The sequence below is a fragment of the Passer domesticus genome, chromosome 2 (assembly GCF_036417665.1).
Source record: "Passer domesticus isolate bPasDom1 chromosome 2, bPasDom1.hap1, whole genome shotgun sequence".
Classification (NCBI taxonomy): Eukaryota; Metazoa; Chordata; class Aves; order Passeriformes; family Passeridae; genus Passer; species Passer domesticus.
Genome location: NC_087475.1, coordinates 123,026,593 through 123,046,380, shown reverse-complemented (window position 1 = coordinate 123,046,380; position 19,788 = coordinate 123,026,593). Strand labels below are relative to the sequence as shown.

The following is a 19,788-nucleotide window of genomic DNA, read 5'->3' as shown; positions in this document are numbered from 1 at the left end:
AGCTGGTATGTATTCCAGTCTCATTGTAACAAGCAAGGATAGTGTGAATTATCTAATTACCATTGTAACATATTTCTACTGTGAAACAAAAGCTATTTCTTTTATAAATGTTACAGACATCAGTCAGCACAACCTGTTTCCTCCACCAGGAATAACAGTGAGGGATAACAGTGTGGATTCTCAAAGATCATAAACGGAAAGTCCAGTGAAAGGACTTGAAATTTATCACCAGAATAATGCCAGAATATAGCCAGAAACTGGCAGTGGCCACTAAACCCTGGTGGTACTCTGCTACCTGTCCCACACTCTTCACTTTGAGGATAGGTGAAGCTTAATTGCTGTTTGTCAGGTGAAGTCTTCAATTGACACATGCACAGTGGTCAGTTTAGGCATGAAGGAAAATAGCAGTAAGCAACTGCACTAAGTTGTCTAAAGAAACCAGCCACAAAATACAGAGGTGTTTACAAAATGACCCCCAAATCCATGAATTTAATTCTCTGCAAGCAGATTCCATAAGAACTAGCAGAGGACAAACAAGAGTCCAACATGACAACATTTAAAACAGAACTACTTCAAGTTCTGCAATGCTAAGCTCACTTCTGCACTGAGAAATCAACTAAGTGATATCACATGGAGATATGGCTGAGGTAATTCAGTGCTGCATCATTTTTTACCTTTTTGAAAATACCTTGGAAGTAGTGCATTTATTAGAATGCTTTATGTGTTTTTCCTCAACCAATTTGTTCTACTCCGTCAGCCAGGAATACACATATTGAAACTCATGCCTTCTTCCAGGGTTTTCCTGTGACTGAATTAATGTCCTGCCTGTCTTGTATGTCTTTTGAAAAAGGAGTAACTCCAAGAGTTACCTCTAGCATAGCCAAAACCTTATGCAAAATTAAACCAGCACTAATCAATTTGGAGGGAAGATAAATTAAGCTAGTGATACTTAACTAATTGAAAAGATGTAATGTATGTATACTGAACTTCAATAACGACTTCCCTCAAAAGGCAGGAAGGAGGGAGAAAATGTATGACCAGGTAGAAAAGTAAATTCCTACTTAATTCTTTTTTTTACATAGCAATCTACAGTAAACTACTGTTTAGTTATGTTCAACTTTATTCACAAACTTATCACAGAAGCAGACAGGCTGGTCAGGCATGATTTAGAATCAGCAAATCCATGCTGACTCACTCCAGTCCCCTACTTCTATGTACCCAAGAACACATTCCAAGAGGGCTTGCTCCACGGTTTTTCCAAGGAGTGTACTGGAACTGAGCAGCCCAGGCTTTCCTAGATCACCCTTTTGACAGCTGGTTGCAGTATTTGTGTGGATTGCCTGTGCTCTCTGTGACCTTCAAAGGTGAGAGAACAGCCTCAAAAAGGTGCCAGCTTCCTCAGCATCCTGGGATGCAGCACATCTGCCTGGTGGGACTGCATGGGTCTGGAACTCCCAGTGCTGCTGTTCTCATCCCTGAGCCCTTCTTGAGAACAGATCTGCTTTCCAAACAATATCCCTACTGCCCTGGCCAGTGTTTAGGGATTCTTCCTTTGGAGTCCACACCTGCTTCTCCCTTCCTTACACTGCACCAGGATGCAGCCACAAGATCCCAGTGAAGGCAAGAGAGTCTTCCCAATCAATCTCCCTGCATTCCTGAATTGCTCTTGTGTTTGGGAGACACTGTCCTCAATGAACTGCCAACCTTAATGCTCCTTTACCCCACAGAGCTGGCACCAGGGATTCCACCCCTCCCCATTTCCTACACAACCACCAAGATCTGCTCTCACTGCCTTCCCCACTCTTCTCAGGATCTTGGGAAGTATTTCCAGTATTACAGACACACAAAAGCTGGTGCTGCCACAGCCACTTCAAGATTCAGTACAGTGCACAATTCACAACTTGTCAGGAAGACAGGAGTTAATTATCTCAGCATCCTTGTTGCTAGAGCAACTGCACTCCTTTTCTGTTTATATGTACCAAGTGTTCCAGGAAAGACACCGTGGCAATGTTCTGGCTGATGAAGTTCACAATACAATGATCAAACCTCCAAGATTAATTCTGGATGCGTTGCAGCTCTACTAAAATTATTGCAGCCCAACATCAGGGAATTTGTAACTTCTGCTGCACTTCACCTGTTCACTAGGGATTGAAGGGAATTATTTCAAAATGGCAGAGAAGTTTAATGGGAACCTCTAAGACAGAACCACAGAAAAGTGAGGGAGCAGAGATAATGCAGGGTTAGATTAATAGAAGTGTTTGCCAATTTCTTCATTTTACTAAATCATTGCAATAAAATGTATTGGCTGGCCACTGTGGGGTGACAGTGAGGGACGATAATCCTGCAGAAGTCATCAGGAGGGCAGAAACCAGATAACAAACTTGTTTTTCTCCTGCTCCACCACAGAACATTTACTCTGCCAAAAGGAATGATGTTGTTAAAGTCTTTGCAGTCAGCTGCAGCCACTTCTATCTATCAACCAGAAAATAAACCCAGTTTCACACATACACTTGAGTGACTTCACTTTTGGGCAAAGTCTGAAATCCTTGCTAGCAGGAAGGGTTAGAACTTTTTAATTAAACTAACAGGTCCAAAAGCATAGCCCCTCTATGAGAATTATGCAGGTTTTTTTAAAACTTATCAAAAAAGAAAAATACAACTATTTTACAAGAAAATCCAAACAGGGTTTCGTAGAATAGAGGCTTTCATTCAACCCAGACTTGTTCAGAAGAATCTGACCTTCAGCACACCACCACTTGACTGTGACAGCTCGAGATCCAGAATCCCTGAAATGGCAGCAAGCTTCCTCATGGAGAATGACTCAGCATGGACCTCACTGTAGGCAGCTGGCACAGGACACACCCCATGGAAGAGTATCAGCTGTTGCTGTTATCCAGGATCACAGCACTGCTTCCTCCAGCCTGACTCCTGGCAGATCCCCCACACAGAAAATCCCCACCAAACTGCTGCCTAGTTTCTATCTTTTAGGATTTGGATCAGTGACACATTGCTAAGGATGCAATAAAGATTTATTTTACCTTAGACACGCCAAACCCTCTCTGATAACTTAACAGTTATAATGCAGATCTCAGAATTGATACAGGCATCAAGAATCAAGAGGGAGTGTGGCTTCCCTTCCCACACATCACACACTGTCCAGCTTCTTTTCTCACACTTGGGAGGTGAGAAAGCAGGTGGAATGCAGAGCTCCACCCGGGAACAATGAGCCAGTTGAAGCTCTTGGGTTGGACACAGAGGACAGGCCAACAGGGGTGACATTCCAGGGGATGTCTGCTGCAGATAGCCCTGCCATAGGGAAGCTCTCAAGGCATTCTTCAGACACCTGTGAGGAGCCTGACACTCAGAAGTGACCAAGGAGCCAAGGTGGCCCCTGCTGGATCTCATCCTTATGGACAATAACTGGTCAGGGATGTGAAGGCCAGAAATTTAGCTTCAGTAACCATGAGATAGTGGAGTCATGGATCCAAAGAGGCAGGAAAACAGCAAAAAGCAGCATCACAGCCCTGGAGTTCAGGAGAGCAGTCCTTGGCCTTGTTCAGAAATCTGCTTGGAAGACTCCTGTGGCACACAGGGCTGGAAAGAGGTCCAGGTGAGCCTGGGGATTTCTCAAGTATCACCTCCTCCCAGACAAACAGCAAAGCAAGTAGGGTTGACCAAAGAGCTCCTGACAGAACTCACCCCTGAAAAGGAAACACACAGGAGAGAGCAGCAGGGACAAGTGCCTGGGGAGAAACACAAACACAGAGGTGCTGTGTGTGTGCAGGTATAGGGACAGGAAAGCCAAAGCACACTCAAAGCTGCATCTGGCAAAACACATAGAGGGCAAAAAAGGATTGCTGTGGGTGCACCTGAGTGGGAAGGGGCAGGCTAAGGCCACATTCACCTCAAGCTTTAATGGTAAGATCAGCCTTCCAAAGCAACATTCAAATTAAAGATGTCAAAACCAGGTTTTGCTGTATCTACAGTAGGTATGTGTGCTTCTGAGAGAATGGAACTTCTGCCATGTCCCTGGTTCCCGCAGTTCACTGGAAGGAGAAGGTGGACAAGCCAGCAGTAACAGTTAAATCAGAAGCAGCAGCAACTGCTGCTTACTCTATGTTAAACATACTCTAAATAGAATGTAAAAGAACATGATTAGAGGTCAATGTGCTGATGTAGACTACATCAGCAGAGCTGTCACTACAGCTATTACTTTCATGATCCTCAGACAACTGTTCTGTCCAAAACCTTTAGAGCAGCAATGTACAATTAACCACTTGTCTACTACTATTATAACAAGAGCAAAAATACCCAATAACTTTGCAATGTGTGTGTTAAACCAGGATGACTTTTTACTCATTGCTGTCACTGGAGAGAGTCAGCTGCTCTAACAGGAGGGCAGAAAGCCAGGTCTGATAGAATCTACCAGATGTCTCCTTCACAAAACCAGCTCTTCAGCCAGTTCAACAGATGTGCTACCAAACACCCACATGCAGAGTGTTGTCACCATTACGTTTCATCCTGTGGAAGGTCTGCACCACTCAAACTCTGCGCAAGAGCCATTCTGCCCTGTCTTGGTTTTGTGTCCCCTTGAGAATTTGGTTATGCAAGTGGAGAGAAGTTTGGCCTGATTTTGACACAGTTTGTGCCTTACCAGTACTACTCCTTGCATCTTTACTTAAAGGAGAGAAGCATTACTTTATTGTGCTTGGTTTTCAGAATTTATTTTTCCAGAAGTCAAGAGTTGCAAGCTGCAGAACAGCCAGGGAAGCAGAGCTCCAAAATGAAAGAATTTTCTATCATCCTTCAACAGCTGTTAGGGCTCCCCCTCAATAAATGCAGAATAACAGTATGAAATAGGCTACTTTAAGTTAGTGTACTCATTCTAATGGCACAGATATTATGATTTTCACTACAAAAACCCTCTAGTTACTGCCCCAGTTAACAGCCTACTGCCTACAGCACATAATTAGATCTTCTACATTTTATGTGCTATTTTAATTTACAGGTGGCAAGGTACAGATATGCCATGGAATCCTAATAGCATTTTCCCACTTCTGCTCACATTCTTTATCTCACTCTTGATATGTAATACATTAAGTTTAGTAAAAAAAAAATGTTCTTAGGCTTATGCACTTAACACTGAATAAGTGTTTTAACAATATTTTTTAATTAATTCTCGTCTACATAAGAACTGAAACAACTTTTATTGCAACAGTGAACTCTGAAAATACTTCAAAAACAATAGTTCTGTACATTGTGGCTGTCAGTTAAGGAACTTGGACAAGTCCATACAAATGCAGAAAGGCCTTTAGCACTACTTGACAGACACTGCCAGTCACTGTCAGTTACAACATTCCCAGGTGCTTCTTTGGTAAATTTCAGCCTTACAGCTTTAATGCTCCTTATTTAGTGAAAATCAGCAGGCAGGACAGCAGCCTCCAAGGAAGGAAATACAGAATCAATTGAGGAAACTCAGTGATAAAGGTGAACAGTTATGTAAGAATAGAAATGTTTCAGTGATCCTAAAACACTGGAAGAAAGGGTTCAATTGGCCTTACAGCAACTGTAACAGGTTTCCAACTAAACCAGCACTTGGCCTTTTGTGACACACTGATCAGCATGCTCAAATAAACCTCTTTTTTGGACTGCATTTTGGGTTTTGCTTGCATTTGTTTTGTTGGTTTTTTTCCTTATTGAAGGGAACGAGCCACCTCATCTTGAGTTTCAGTACCTACAAGGAATGAAATCTTCACACAGTTAGTTGCTATGGAAATAGTATTTCAAAACTGGACATCTGTTGGTACAAAATCTAGGAACAACTTAACAAAATAAGCTCTTATTTCTCAGAATCACTTGCTTAGAAGACACATGGACTAAGCACAATGCACAGACAGACAACTTTTTGGGGATTACTCCAAGCACTGGCTCCATAAAAGGAACATCTAACTTCCCTAGAAAATGTCAAGACAGTGTCCCACTTTTTTTTATGCCCCTAAATAATTATGACTGGTATCTACCCAGCCTGACTAAACTCCTGTGAAATATATCAGTTTGAATTTGATACTCTTTCCAAAAAAAACCCAAACAAACAAAAAACCTAACAAACCAGCCCCATAACACTTTTCTTCAGTCTCTAAGTTTGAGGGACATGCATTTCTTAAAAAGCAAACTGATGCAAATTAAAAAAAAAAAATCTATGCTGTACTTGTCCCTGATGTACATAATACAGCCTGTCCCTCTAAGAATATTAACAGATAAATTTGCCACAGTATTTCTTTCAAGACATTTTATATAAAATCTGCTTTTTTGCCTTGAAAGACCACTCAAATTTTTCATGGCTAAAACTGATATATTACAGCAAACTTTTGGGACTCCTGACTTTAAATTAATTCCCCTAGGGCAGCCCTTCACACCTTCAATGCTTTCTCCCCTGTATCAGTTTTTGAAGCAAGACTGTTGCACACTGAAATTCCATCTTCCACATGCAGGAGATGGGAAGGCTATTGAAAAAAGAAATGAAGCAGAAGGTTTAAATTGTTTACACTCTGGTCGATAAAGAGTTCTTCTAATTCAATTATATTGATTAATCAATCTTGAATTTGCACTCTATTCATTAAGAAATACAAGCAGTACAGCATGCAGTTTTAAAGATGTGACTGTCAGGTCCCTTCAAAGTAAGTCTTCCTGTAGATAATGAACAAGATTCTTAAATCCCCTCAATAGTTTTATCATTCTAACAAGAACTTCAACTGTCAAGGTTTGCACAGAAGATGAAAACTAGTAGTTTCTCCAGAGTGCAGTTTATCTTAGGGAAACAAAGAAAATTAGAATTTACAGCTGTCCTGGATGTGAAAGAGATTTTCAAATACTGAAAGACTTGGATAGATCAGATGCACTTCTCAGCAATCGAATAACTCCTCTTCCTTGTACAACACTTGCTCCACAAGAGGAGGTCTTCACACCACATGGAGAATCACCTAATAAATTAAATACAGTTTGCACATCAAATCAGCCTTTAAAGCTTGCATAAATTAATGGAATTGCTGTTCATGCTGTGAAGCTGAACCTATTCAACAGCTCTGATACAAAAAGCCAGGCAGGTCGTGTCCTCCACAAACACCAAGACCATAAGATCATGATTTCCAGGTGAAACAAAGTTTAATTCAGCATGGATCTTATGCATAAAATATCAAGCTGCAAACTCAGAATTCTTATTTATTTTGCAAACTGTTCCTCTGAAGGTTAGCCATGAAATGCCCAGATGAACTGAGCTCAGAGGCCCTTCTGCAAAAAGAGACTTTAAAAAAAGAACATCTGCAACAAGGACCAGCTCAGTCTGTACATACAATGAAAAAAGAGCATGGAGACTATTTTAAACATTGCCCTGCCTCAAAGCACCTGGGCATGGCTTCAGGTAACAGAAAAGCATAAATCAGAGAGCAACATTTCTAAGAAAAACTGAATTTTGAGAGATGTTTTTGACCCTAAGATTCTGTCCAGTAAGAAAAGCCCAGCTCTTCCTGCTCGAGTCTTCAGTGTGTGAGCTGTGCACCACTTCCAGGCAACATCTAAGCCCAGAAATTTGAAAAAGTAACAACTGGATTAAGTTTAAAGAGCTCTTTCCACTAAAAAAATGTGGACGTTTCAAACTCACAATTAGAAGGGACAAACTCTTGATCCTGTCTTGGAGAACCCATAGGTTTGTTGTATCCAGAACTCTCAGCTTTCATTTTCTGTATTAAAAAAAAATAAATATTCAAAATAAGGTACATGTATCTGCTAACATGAAACATACACCACTATTCATCAAACCTATGAATCGTGGTCAAAACCCTGCAAGCTCATCAGTCTGCCCAACATATGTCACAAAGGACAGCATCCAAAGACAAAACAGCTCATGTGAAATTGGCAACTGGAAATAAATCAGGGTATCAATTGAAAAAATCTGACCTGGGTATGTCCAGCATCCAGTTTTACAGTCCTGGTAGTTGTGCTTTGATCACAATCAGAGTCTTGCAGAGGGAGGTGAGCTGCTGTTAGTGGGACTCCATACACACTAGCAAAGGATTTACTGATGCAGTAACTGGACCAAGAACAAAAGGAAAACAAGAAAGGTTTGGCTAAGAGGGCTGGAATGCTGATGTATGGAAGCACAGCATTTTATGTTCTTCAGCTGGCAAACAAAAGCAGCCAAAGCCTGAGATGCACAGAACAGATACCAGAGGGCAGAAGGACTTTCTGCCAGCATCCCTGCTTCCTTCCAAGACCACCAGTCTGCTGAACAACTACACACAAAATAAAAACAAACTGCTTCCCCACATTATCAAATGTAGCACGTAGAAGTGTGAAAAGCAACTTTTTTTTTTTGGGGGGGGCATAGCAGTCCATGATGAGTTTTTTCAATGAAAGCCTATTTATTATTGTCTCTCTAAGTGCCACTACTGCTGCCAAGAGAGATCATGGTATTTCTTCGTTTCCAAACTATTTACTTTTCCTTTCTCCCCACCAAAAAGATCACAGAACCTTATGTATCTACATTATATGTCAGGCAGTATAGAAGTCTCCAAAGCAGAGATATGCCAGAGCATAATGAGAATACCTCTGAAATCAAACAGTGAATTCTAATGTGATGAACACTTTTCTCACCATTGCAATGCTAACAAAATAAAAGCCATAATTCTGGAGTCAGCTCCTCAAGCAACACTCACCCCATTTTCTTACAGGATGCCAGAGCACAGCAGATTATATCATTCTCCTCATGCCACTTGCACCTACATCAAACAAAGTTCAGGCTTATTTCAGAAGCACCTACATTGTTAAGCAACAAGAACAGTTGATCTGGCCAGATGTACAGAACAAATGTTAAAAATGGTAACTTTTTGTTGCAGTGATCATGCAGTACCTTTAAAATTTCACAGAGTTCAACAGCTTTGCCCTAAGTAGTTTATGCAGAGTTTAGAGGTCTGCTTATCAGGCAATCTACTTCATGCTGAGGTGGGGGGCAGGGAGAAAAGAGAACCCTAAGAGACAAATGGAATTTAAACCATTTGAACCATTTCAAGCTTCCCATTAATGTGAAATAGCTCCTCCTAGCATAAACATCCTCACTTTCCTCTCCAAACCTGTCTTTTAGAGTACATTCTTCCATCCTCCTTAAGGTCCTCCCCTAGGGTGAGGACACTCATAGGAACACAAAACTGCCTGACTATAAAAAGACAAAATTACAATGATGAACCCAATGGATCTTAAAATCCATATTCCAAGCACACTTCCTAGAATAATTTACATAGTTTTTTTAAAATCTACTGAAATTTAAGATAATATTATTGGTTATTTTCTTAAATTATTTGCAGAGGAAGCACTAGAGTCTATTTCTAAATTAACTGCATATGCTCCTGCAGCACTGCAAGCAAATATCACTTTTTGCACCAACACAGAAGAACCTGAAAGCAGGCACATTTACACAAAGAACCACCCAACACACCTGGTATTACTGGAGAAATCCCACAGACAGACATCCAGTTTTCTATACACCCAGATCTTGGATGGCTCCTTTTGGTGTTTCTTCTGGTACAGTTTCATTATCAGGTCTTCTACTGCAAAAAGCTCCCAGTGGCTCTCAATGCCTACAGTTCAGTGAAAATCCAGGCCAGGAGAACAGGAGTCACTGAATATCCTGCTCAGCTCATTTCTCAGTCAGTCCCTGTTCACTGCCCAGCCTCTTATCACAGCATCAAAGCTCAAAGATATTCCACCAGCAGTTATAATAAAACCTGGCTTCCTAGAAAGTGGTGGGGGAAAGGAGGAGGAAAGAGCATGCAAAGGAGTTCTAGCTATCAGAACCAGGTTTTATGAAAACTGAGACATGCTTTTCAGACAAATGCAGCTGTCCATGAATACACATCCCTTATTTCTGGGGGTAGGAGGGGAAAAGGATGGATAAAAATTATCCATTCCCTACCTGTTATGCTGGCCATTCGACCAAGACACCAGTTAATTCGGAATCTGTCATTAGACTGGAGGAAAAAAGATTTCTGTCATCTCAAGGGAGTACAGTACAGAATTCTGACACTTCCATGACTTCTGTCCAGGTCTGAAAAAGGCACCTCCAAACCAAAATTTTTTGTGGCACTGAATGCACAATCAACCTGATGACTATCTTGAAGAGGACCCAAATTTCATGCGTACTTCTTCAGAGCCCTGTGTTTATGGATGAACCCAGTATCGTGTCCCTCCCTACTTTTTAAGGATTAACATTAGGTTTGAATTGAAACATAATAGACCTGTTATGAAACTTAAACACCTCTGAATCCTAACATTTTGTTCTGTTGCCTGGAAAATGAAACTTGAGCAAAAATTTAAGACACGTGTTACTCTCATGGGGAAAAGAGTCACGAAAACGTAAAAATATCCTTTCAAAAAAGCAGGATTTATGACTATTATTGAGCACATCCAATTTAAGTCAAATCTTAGGAGCCCTTAACCAAAGTCATAACAATGTCAGAGAACAAAAGACCCTGTTCATCAGTAGATTAGAGCCAGAAGTGCAGGCTGAAAATAAAAAGGCAGAAAATTAGGTCTCTGCTTTATAAAAAGGCTGGCTTCTAGAGGCCATTTCTTCCTGCATGGAACTGGGACACTCTGGAAAAAGTGTCTTTCCCCACTTATATGCACACTGGTTAGGTTTCAGAGTGAAGTATGTCCTTAGTCACCCAAGAGGAGTGAGAGCAGAAGTGGGGATTTAGAGCTTTGACCTTGGCCATACCCTGCAGAAGAAGCGAGGCTGAGCACCTCTGGCTGGCTGGGCAAACTCAGCAAGTTCCCGAAGCACAACTGCGTAACAAGAACGAGGAAGGTGAAATCCAGATATTGGGATCTTATGGGTTTCATCACCTAATGGAGGGGGGAAGGGGGACAGGAGAAAAAAACCAACAAAACAACAAAAAAAGACAAAATTGTGAGAAGTACAGTTTCCTTAAGAGATACAGTTCCCTCCTCCTTTTTATCTTTCTGTATATATATATATATATATATATATATGTGCACTCAAACACACACACGCTCCTCTCCACAGACAGGGTCTGTGTTTAAGCTACCAAAACCTTGCTTCTGTCAGCAGCTCTGGGCAGTGAGCAAACACTCACCCTCCTGCCCCTTTTACAAGGCCATTATCCAAGTATTAGATGTACACAGGCCAAGTCTGTTCCCTCTGTACACAAGGGGAGGAAGTGTCCTAATAGAAACAAACTGGAGTCTATAAACATTACTGAGAGTCACAAAGGAAACAGAGGCAGGCCAAGCCAGACACAACAATGGCGGAGATATTTTAATTTTGTTAATATATGCCAAGCTGCTAAACATAACTTTTAAATATAAAGTAGTATCTTTGAGTTACCCTGTTGTTAATGAGCACTTCATGCTGAAGATACACACAAGGACCACCAAGACACACAAGGACCACCAAGACTTACAAAACATTTGGACAGAGGTCAGATAAGCTGAGTCTAAAACTGCACACCTTTGCACACCATTCTTCTTCTCCATTAATACTCACCAGCAGCCTGGCAGTGGTACCGAAAACCACGCGGTGGTACTTCTGCAAAAAACAGGAGAAAGCACAATCATCATCCAACACCACCAAGGAGAGATCCTTAACTCCCCACTACACACCACACCTTCACACACAGAAAGGAACAGCTTCATCTTCCCTTGAGGCCTTGTGAACATGTCTCAGCTATTTTTGGAAAAGTTATTTTCAGTTCTATGCATTTTAGAAAACAAAGTGCATTGTAGGGTGTGTTTAGGTCCAACCAAGAGAAACATTCATTGACATGAAACACAAAGCACAAACACGTGCAGGTCCTCCTGGGTTTAGCCTACCCTCTTGGGAGTTACATGAAGCTCTGACACTAATTCTCTTCAGAAACAAGCTCTGATATTTTAAGAGGTCTGACCATCTCTAATCAAAGAAATGAACTTGTCTTAATACCAGAAGTGTAACCCGGGCAGCACTGACCCCCAGAAAGCTTCCCTCTCAATCCAGCACTTCTCTGACTTTCCTGGAACTCACCTGGATCTATGAAGTGGTGGAAATCAGCCACGATGCCATCTTGCAGGGAGTACCTGACACACCCAATCTCACAGGGAAGGAAGCGCTGCTCGCAGTGCGGTGGCAGCTTCCCGTAGCTGTAAATGTCCAGGAAGTAGAAGATGTCTGCAACCACATCTGAAAGAAAAAGAACAAAACCATCTTCAGGCAAGCCACCAGAGGTTACAGAAGCCATGCTGGTCTCCCCTCATCCAGGGAAAGCTTTGGTGAGCTTTCTCCTATGACTGAGTGAAGAAGGGTAACAACCAAGCAAAACACACAGAGCTTTCTCTGTATCCAAGATGAAAACATAACACTTATGCAGAAGTCAGGCACATTGGTAGTGCTGATACACTTTCCAGAGATCCTGCTGTGTGCAGAAATGGGGCAAAAACCCCAAATACAAGCAACTAAAAAAAAAAGCCAACCTCCAAACCCACGTGATGTTAAGAGGCCTGCAATCCAACAGGAACGACTATTTTTTTAAGGATAGGTCTCTTTGCCCTTTCATAAAATAAGGTTAGGGAAAAGCCAAATCAGTAGCTGCAAAACAGCCTCATGAGCTAAATTTGACAGCCTACACCACTTAAACGAGTTGGTAGTAATCCTGTGGGGCAAGAAGATGAGAAGTCTGCTAACTGAAAGCATTGCTTCTCCATCAAATGAGCTCCCAAAGAAAGTGGCAAGAATACCCAACACAAATGTTAAGGAACAGATTTATCATTCACTAATTAAAAAGTATCCAGCTATGACAAATATTTTACAATACACCTTAATCCTTTCTCTTCACGACCATCACAATGTCCTCAGTAAAGTTTAACACAGCTATTTAATCCTTACTCTTTACTACTGCCCCTCATCAAAAAAGTCCTACTTGCTCTACTAGAGATGTGTAACTGTCTTCACACACAAATAATTTTGTATGCCAGTCTTTAGGACATTTAACACCAGCTGCCCTAAGCCTGAATGGTCATGCTCCCTTATGCAGGTCTTAAACTGTATGAGCTCAGGGGTCATAGGAAAGACACCTCTCCTTCCTTATGAAAAAATGGATATAGCTCCAGGGAACCATACAGAACTTTAACTGAGAAATATTAAGAGCAGCATCATGAAATGTATCTCAATTATCCTTTATCATTATGCCTCCCATTCAGCTAGAAGATGAACTGTGCCAACTCAAGCCAGCCAGCATGATCAGCCCAATCAAATCTGCATCACAATGACAGGGGGGCATGACCCCTGGCAAAGAGGGCACTAATAAGCATTTCACTTTTTATGCAGCTACTGTTTCTTGCTCCCCCATAACCATGACAACATGAAAACAGTTCAAGAGACTGAGGTAAAAAGCTGGAGATGAGACTTAACCACACAGCAGATACAGCTCACATGAACTGGCTTCTTGACATACCTTGTAAGCAGCACCTTTCATCATTTTTCAGAATAACATAATATTCATTGGGTAGAAGATTACAAATGTGGTCACTACCCAGCTCTAATTAGAACAACCATTTGGAGACAGGTACAGGTTAGAAATGTTTTGTTTTCAAGAGTTCTTTCAACAAGAAAGCAAGTCAGGATGTTATAAAGAGTGCATATTCCCTCTTCTATTGTCCCAGTGAGGCCAGGCCCTTATTTTATTTAATACCTCTATCACACCAATTTTGAACATTGATCTGTAGCAATTCTTAACCCTTTGAAATCAATACAAATATTCTTTTATGCTGAACTTGGATTAGGTCTTGTCAAATCATCAATGTAGGACTCGAACAACTACCTTTTCCTTAAAAACCCTGAAATAACTGCTAAGAAACTTTTAGTGGCTATACTCCCATTGAGCTAAAAACCAGAAGACAATTCTTGGAGGTTGGGGGGAATGGTATTTTCCATGATGTCCCTCTGCCTTTTACAGCAGTAGCCCAGTAGTGTAAAACACCTGACACAGATGGCTTTTAGCAAAATGTAAACAGTCCTTGCACAGGTACCACTGAGAATATCCTCAAAGGGCAAGCTCTCATCTGCCAGGACCAACTGCTTTAAAATCACCATACCCTGATCATTCTTCCAAGACAGAGCAGAGGCATCTGGCAAAGGAGTAACACTGGGCATCTTTGTGGGCAGAGGAGCAGGAACTGGATCAGGCACGTTACAAGTCTGGAAAAGATGAGAAAGTTAAAAAAAAAACAACAACAACAGAAGTCTTCTCACCCCATATAAAGTCCTTCAGCTCCTTATAGGAGAAGAAAATGCAATATCCAGTAAAAGTTGTGCTTAGATACAAAAGTTTAATATATTAAAGTCCCTGTACACTTGCAGGCCAGGAAAGCAAGATTTCTCTTCAGTACCTTTGTCAACCCATTACTGCTTTAAAGAACTACAGATAAATTTACAAAATGTAATTTAAAAAAAAAAAGAAAAATAAGTATTTTCTTAAATTCAACCGCTTGCCACAGGCAAAGCACTCTTCAAACTAGAATTTAAAACTTTTCTCCATAAGTTTTATGAAAAAAGCACCTGGCACATATGTTAGTTGTCTTTGACTAGGAAACAGGTTCATGAAAAGCTGATAAAGCCTTAAGGAAGTCATTGGACTGCTCTGAAAATCCATTCATGAACAATAAGCTTTTAATAGGATGGGAAAAGAAACCTGGCAGCCTTACAGAATCTGATCCCTCAAACAAATTGGGAATAACATCCACACCCAGGTACACTGATTGCAGATGACCATCTCAGCCAAAGTTAATTGGTTATCAGTTTGAACTGTCTAAAACAAAATGAGGAATTATTCCCATCTTGGCCACCTCCAAAAGAGGAACATGGGCTTCCACCACACCAAGTGACCGTGGTTGTCTGTGTACAGGAGTGGGATTAATAAAACAAGAGCACACAATCTCACATATCCATATTTGCCTATTTCCAGACACATTAAAGATGGTGATCTTTACTCTGGTAAAGCAATTATTCATTCCTCTCCCTGATTACAATCTTCTAAAATGCTGCAACTTGTGGAAGGAAACACAGAAGGCTCCATTTGTGATTTGTCTGCCATTTCACTTAGTTCTCCCTGACACATAAAAATGGAGTTTCATTAATTACACACACTCAGCCTGCCACACAACACAAGGATGATCACATTTTAAACAGCTTTTTCCCAGACATGCGGGCCCCCAAAACCAGAAAACAGTGCCTAACACCTCCCTTCTAGTCTAGACTGACTAATTTAATGAATCCATTTTTCACTAGTTACTCCAAACTACGACCATCCTGTCATTCCCTCTATCACCGTGTAAGTGTTTTGAAGCCCTGGAATTTATCCTCGCCATTAATTCACAGTTCACAGTCATTATGTAGTAAGAGAGCATTAAGAAGTAAATGCAGTATTATTCATTTACTCAGACAGTAAATGTGACTTTCTTTCCTCGGACACACAAGTTCTTACACTACCAACAAAGACTACAACGAAATAAAATAAGCTGACACCGCACATAGTTCAAACTCTTAAGTAACTCTGCTTCAGAGAAGTGCTGGGAGAGGAAAAGAGAAACAAATGGGACAAACACCTTTTCAAGGCAGTAAATAGCAGAAATTATCTGTTTAGCACCATTTCAGACACAAGCATAAACACTCAAACTGCCTACTTCTACATTGTTCTCCACAACAATATTACTACTCTCCTCCCACATCCAACCAACCTAAAAATAATGCCAGGGTGTAATTATTCTATTTGTGCACAGGCCACATTTCATTGACCTGGCTCACCACACAGCTCCTCCAGACCAACAAATCAGCTGCTTCTAAGATGTGCTTTCAGGCCATCAGACAAGAACTACCTAAACCAATGACACCCAAAAAGCAAAACCAACATGAACTTATAACAAGAAGTAACAGCAATTTACAGTATAAATTTTAAAAATATTTTAAAATTGAGTCAGGCACTGCAAAATACTGTTAAACATAAAGCTAGAGTGTTAGAGAACTACATTTTACTTGGTAAAACGGACGAAAGGAACAAGCTGTGATGGCTTAAAGAGGTATCAAGTATCCTCACCTTCAATTGAAGCCAGAACAATTACCTGCATAAATCATGTAATTACAGGTATTACTAATGCAGCCCTACCCTCCAGAGGCTGGAGGATGTGGAGAGCAGGTGGAAACTGCACAGCATCCTAAGGAACTGAGCACAGAGCCAGATACCGATTACTCCTCCTTCTTACTGAGGGCCTTCCATTGTCAGCATTTACCTCCTTTACGGCCTTCTGAGAGTGCTTCTTGCTATTCCATTTACGCGCCTTCTCTGTATACACCGTCTTCTCTTCCTCTGTCAGGGACTTGAAGGAAAATTAGCTGTTATAAATAGGTTTCTACCTTTTTCTAGTAGTCCCACAAACCAACAAACCCCACGTGTAAGAAATTACTCCTGCACTTCCAAAGGACATTACTGATGGCTGCCAAGACTCACTCAAACACTCCCAGGCGCTTTTTTTCCTAATAAGTATGATTACAAACACCCAGCAAGGCGAGGGTGAAGCGCCTCCGAGTGAGGGCAAGCCACAAACAAGCGACCTCCTGCAACCATTCCTGCCGGCCGGGGATGCCAGCACCGCCACCCCTCCAGCACACGGACCAGAGCTGAGGGCAGCACGGCACCGAAATGGCGCCGAGCCCACCCTCCCGGGAAGGCGCCGCCGGCATCCCGCCCTCACCTCCCACGCCTGCGAGCAGTAGGGGACGGCGTCCGCCACACGGGCCACGGGCAGCCCGCGCCGCTCCAGCTCGGGCAGCTGGTCGTGCACGAAGCAGGAGAAGGCGCTGCGGTAGCCGCCGCGCCGCGCCATGGCCTCGCCGAAGGGCGCTGCCCACACGCGGCCCCTCATGAGCGGCGGGCGGGGCGGCGCCCGCGCCTTCGGCGGCGAGGGCGGGGCGGCCGCGGCAGCGCCCTCCGGGGCTCTGTTCCCTTGTGTGGGCTTCCCCTGCTCCTTACCCGGGTGTTATCGGTGGGACAGATGGCGGGCAGCAAGCCCCAAGGGTCACAGAACGTTACGGGGGCCTTAGAGATGGTGTAGTCAGAGCTCCGTCCAGCCTGGCCTTGAGCGCTTTCCAGGCATGGGCAGCTTCCCTGGGCAGCCTGTTCCTGTGCCTCGCCGTGCTCACAGCGGGGAATTCCTTGCTAATATCCAACCTAGGTTTCCCGTCTTTCATAAAATAAAACAAGAGACAGGGTCACAGCAGGTCAATAATCACAGTTGGCATTAAAATGAATGTGTGTCAGTAGAACCCGGTAAGTGGTTAGCACCCCTTATCAAGGACGTCCTGTAGCAAACACGCTCTATGAATGAAGTAAATCAAGGTGTTGATGTATATATTGCCAACTTGGCAAAAGGTTTAAAGCCTTAAAGCATCCTGTAGAATCCTAAAATCAGGGTTGGAAGAGACCTTTTAAGATGAACCAGTCTAACTTGGCACTATCACTGTAACCCCTAAACCACAAAAGCACATCATGAAGGGTCAGATCCAGGTGCCTCTTAAACACACCTGGATATACTTGAACTACCTTCATTGCAATATTAAGAATCACACCTCCAGGTCAGAAAAGATCCCTGTCTAGGTGAAGATCCTTCCCCTGAAGGAGCCTGGTGGGACTATGCAGTTGTATGGTAATTATTACAAATCACACTTGGGAGGTTACTAACACAACATTTCGGTGTGTAAATAATGGCATGGAAAGTCCAGTGGGCTGTGCTTGATTTGTGAAATACCACCAGGCACCCAGGCTTGTGCAACTCCAAAATAAGTAAATAATCAATGTCCCTCTCAAGTGTACAATTACTGGCTTGTTGCACACCAAATAGATGAATCTGAATTTTCTGGATAGCAACCTCACAGCAGGTCCTGATGACAGTGTGGCATGGCTGCTCTTCTTATTTTTTTTTTAATGTTCTTTGGGTGCTGAAGGGTAAGAAATACCCCATGGGAACATGAGTTTGCACCAGGTTCAGGAAGGAGAAGAGAAAAAAGAAGAAACCAACTTCAGCTGAGAGCCCTGGGTTTAGTTTGAGATATATGGCAGGAAAATGTAGGAGATGAGTGGGCATGTGTGCACTTGGAAGGGCAAATTTCTTTATTAAAAATTATTTGGGAGCTCATGTTACACAAAACTGAGGCTGCTGTTCAGACTCTCTTTTTGTGGTTTTGGGTTGCTTTTTGTGGTTGTTGGGGTTTTTTCCCATCGTATCTCATTGACATAATTGACACTTCCTTCACTGAAGGAACCACAGTTCAGATGAAACAAAAGCTGGAAGTAATCTGATCTGCATCATCTTGATAAGTGGCACAGAGTTGCTTCCTGCCTGAAGCTTTCTATTGATCTCTCAAAAATCAAATGATCTTCACTGGCCATAGTAAAAAAACGTAAATAAATAAAGAGAAGCTAGCAGGGCAATAATCACAGCAGGTCAATAATCACAATTGGCTTTAAAATGATGTTTAATCAGTTTGCAGAAATCTGGTTGCCTGGAACAGAGGACCCTACATTTGACATCAGACAGGGTTACTGGAGTGGCAATATTGGCATAGGCCCTGATTAACTCTGGCCTGATTTTCCTTGGCCAGGGCATGTGATGTCTCCCACATTCCTTGCTGTTCCCCTGTCTTTTGGGGAATCTCCTTCAGCATCCATGTGCTTCTCATGCAGCCATCTTCAGTGGAGTTATCCAGACTGTCTCCATGAAAATAAATGGTGCAGCACTGACATGGAAGATTCTTTGCAATTCTCCATCCCAGAATCCTCTTGAATTTGCTATAAACTTAGACATGAGGATAAAAGCAGCAATGAAACACATCTATGCATTTCCAAATCACTGGAAAGATCTGCCTCTTTTCCTCAATCTAGCCACTTTTTTTCATGTTTTATCAGTCTGCTCAGCTCCAAAAAAGGTTCAGGCTCAAACCTTTGACTTAGCTTATTATGTTTGCCAATGCTAGAATTACTGAAAGGTAAGCTCAGACCAGATTGCTCTTGCATCTCCCTGGTGGCTGGTTTCTCTGAGGGTTAAAAAATGCTGGCTTGTTCTGGAGGCAGTTCTGTCGTGCTCAAATCTTGTCAAACAGCTTGGTTTGTGTTCTACTAAGGAAATTTGCTGTTAAACATATAGGAGGAATCAATCACATTGTTAAAAATGTAGAAAATTATGATGTTACCTCAAGGTAAGCATTTTTAAAGCCACTTTTACTGCTGTGGAAAATAATTTCTATTCCAGTCTAGTTCCAGATACATTAATGCTAAGTCTCTGAGGAAAGACTGCAAGAAATGACTTGTATCTTGTAAATATAAACATCTGCACAGAGCCTAGTTCTTTCAGGCAGAAAGGCAAGTGTTTACTGTTATATTACTGTAAGAGTTGTTGCTAGGAGTGCATCTGTGCACTTGTGTTTTATTTTTCTTCACATCATATTCTTTCCTCTCATGTGCAGCTTTGGGACTCACCCTTCAGCAGCCCTTCCTTTTAAAGAAATTCAGATAATGTGTGCATCAACTGTTTGAAAAACACAAGGCTCCAGTGATAGCCCTCCTAGGGCTAGAGGTGTGGTTGGAAAATAAAATTCATAAGCAGTAGAGAGAGAAAGGATTTTCCTCTGTGGGGTGGGGGTCAGATTAAAAAAAAAACAGGGAACAGATCATCTTCAGAGCATCATAGCATCAG

The 19,788-nt window shown here is 42.0% G+C and overlaps 1 protein-coding gene across 2 annotated transcripts; it reads right to left on the bottom strand.

The window, feature by feature from the left end:
• Nucleotides 1-5,147: 5,147 nt before the first annotated feature.
• MAEL (maelstrom spermatogenic transposon silencer) lies at nucleotides 5,148-16,969 on the bottom strand. 2 transcript variants are annotated; one of them, XM_064411043.1, is made up of 12 exons: nucleotides 16,792-16,969; nucleotides 16,330-16,416; nucleotides 14,140-14,242; nucleotides 12,074-12,229; nucleotides 11,558-11,599; nucleotides 10,769-10,896; nucleotides 9,965-10,019; nucleotides 9,488-9,629; nucleotides 8,712-8,774; nucleotides 7,954-8,086; nucleotides 7,658-7,736; nucleotides 5,148-6,980 (listed from the first exon to the last, which is right to left on the bottom strand). In XM_064411043.1, exons 1-12 carry the CDS (start codon nucleotides 16,960-16,962, stop codon nucleotides 6,865-6,867), a joined length of 1,275 nt encoding a protein of 424 aa, XP_064267113.1. In that variant the 5' UTR covers nucleotides 16,963-16,969; the 3' UTR covers nucleotides 5,148-6,864. The 2 variants fall into 2 exon arrangements, with proteins under 2 accessions (XP_064267113.1, XP_064267112.1); XM_064411042.1 differs by lacking the exon at nucleotides 5,148-6,980 and adding an exon at nucleotides 7,143-7,571.
• Nucleotides 16,970-19,788: the final 2,819 nt, after the last annotated feature.

Excerpts from the sequence above, each read along its gene's own strand:
- MAEL (XM_064411042.1), bottom strand. The coding sequence starts at position 16,962 with ATGAGGGGCCGCGTGTGGGCAGCGCCCTTCGGCGAGGCCATGGCGCGG. Across the intron at positions 16,417-16,791 it reads ACTGCTCGCAGGCGTGGGAG|TCCCTGACAGAGGAAGAGAA; the intron begins GTGAGGGCGGGA and ends TTTTCCTTCAAG. Across the intron at positions 10,897-11,557 it reads GTACCACTGCCAGGCTGCTG|GTGATGAAACCCATAAGATC; the intron begins GTGAGTATTAAT and ends CCCCTCCATTAG.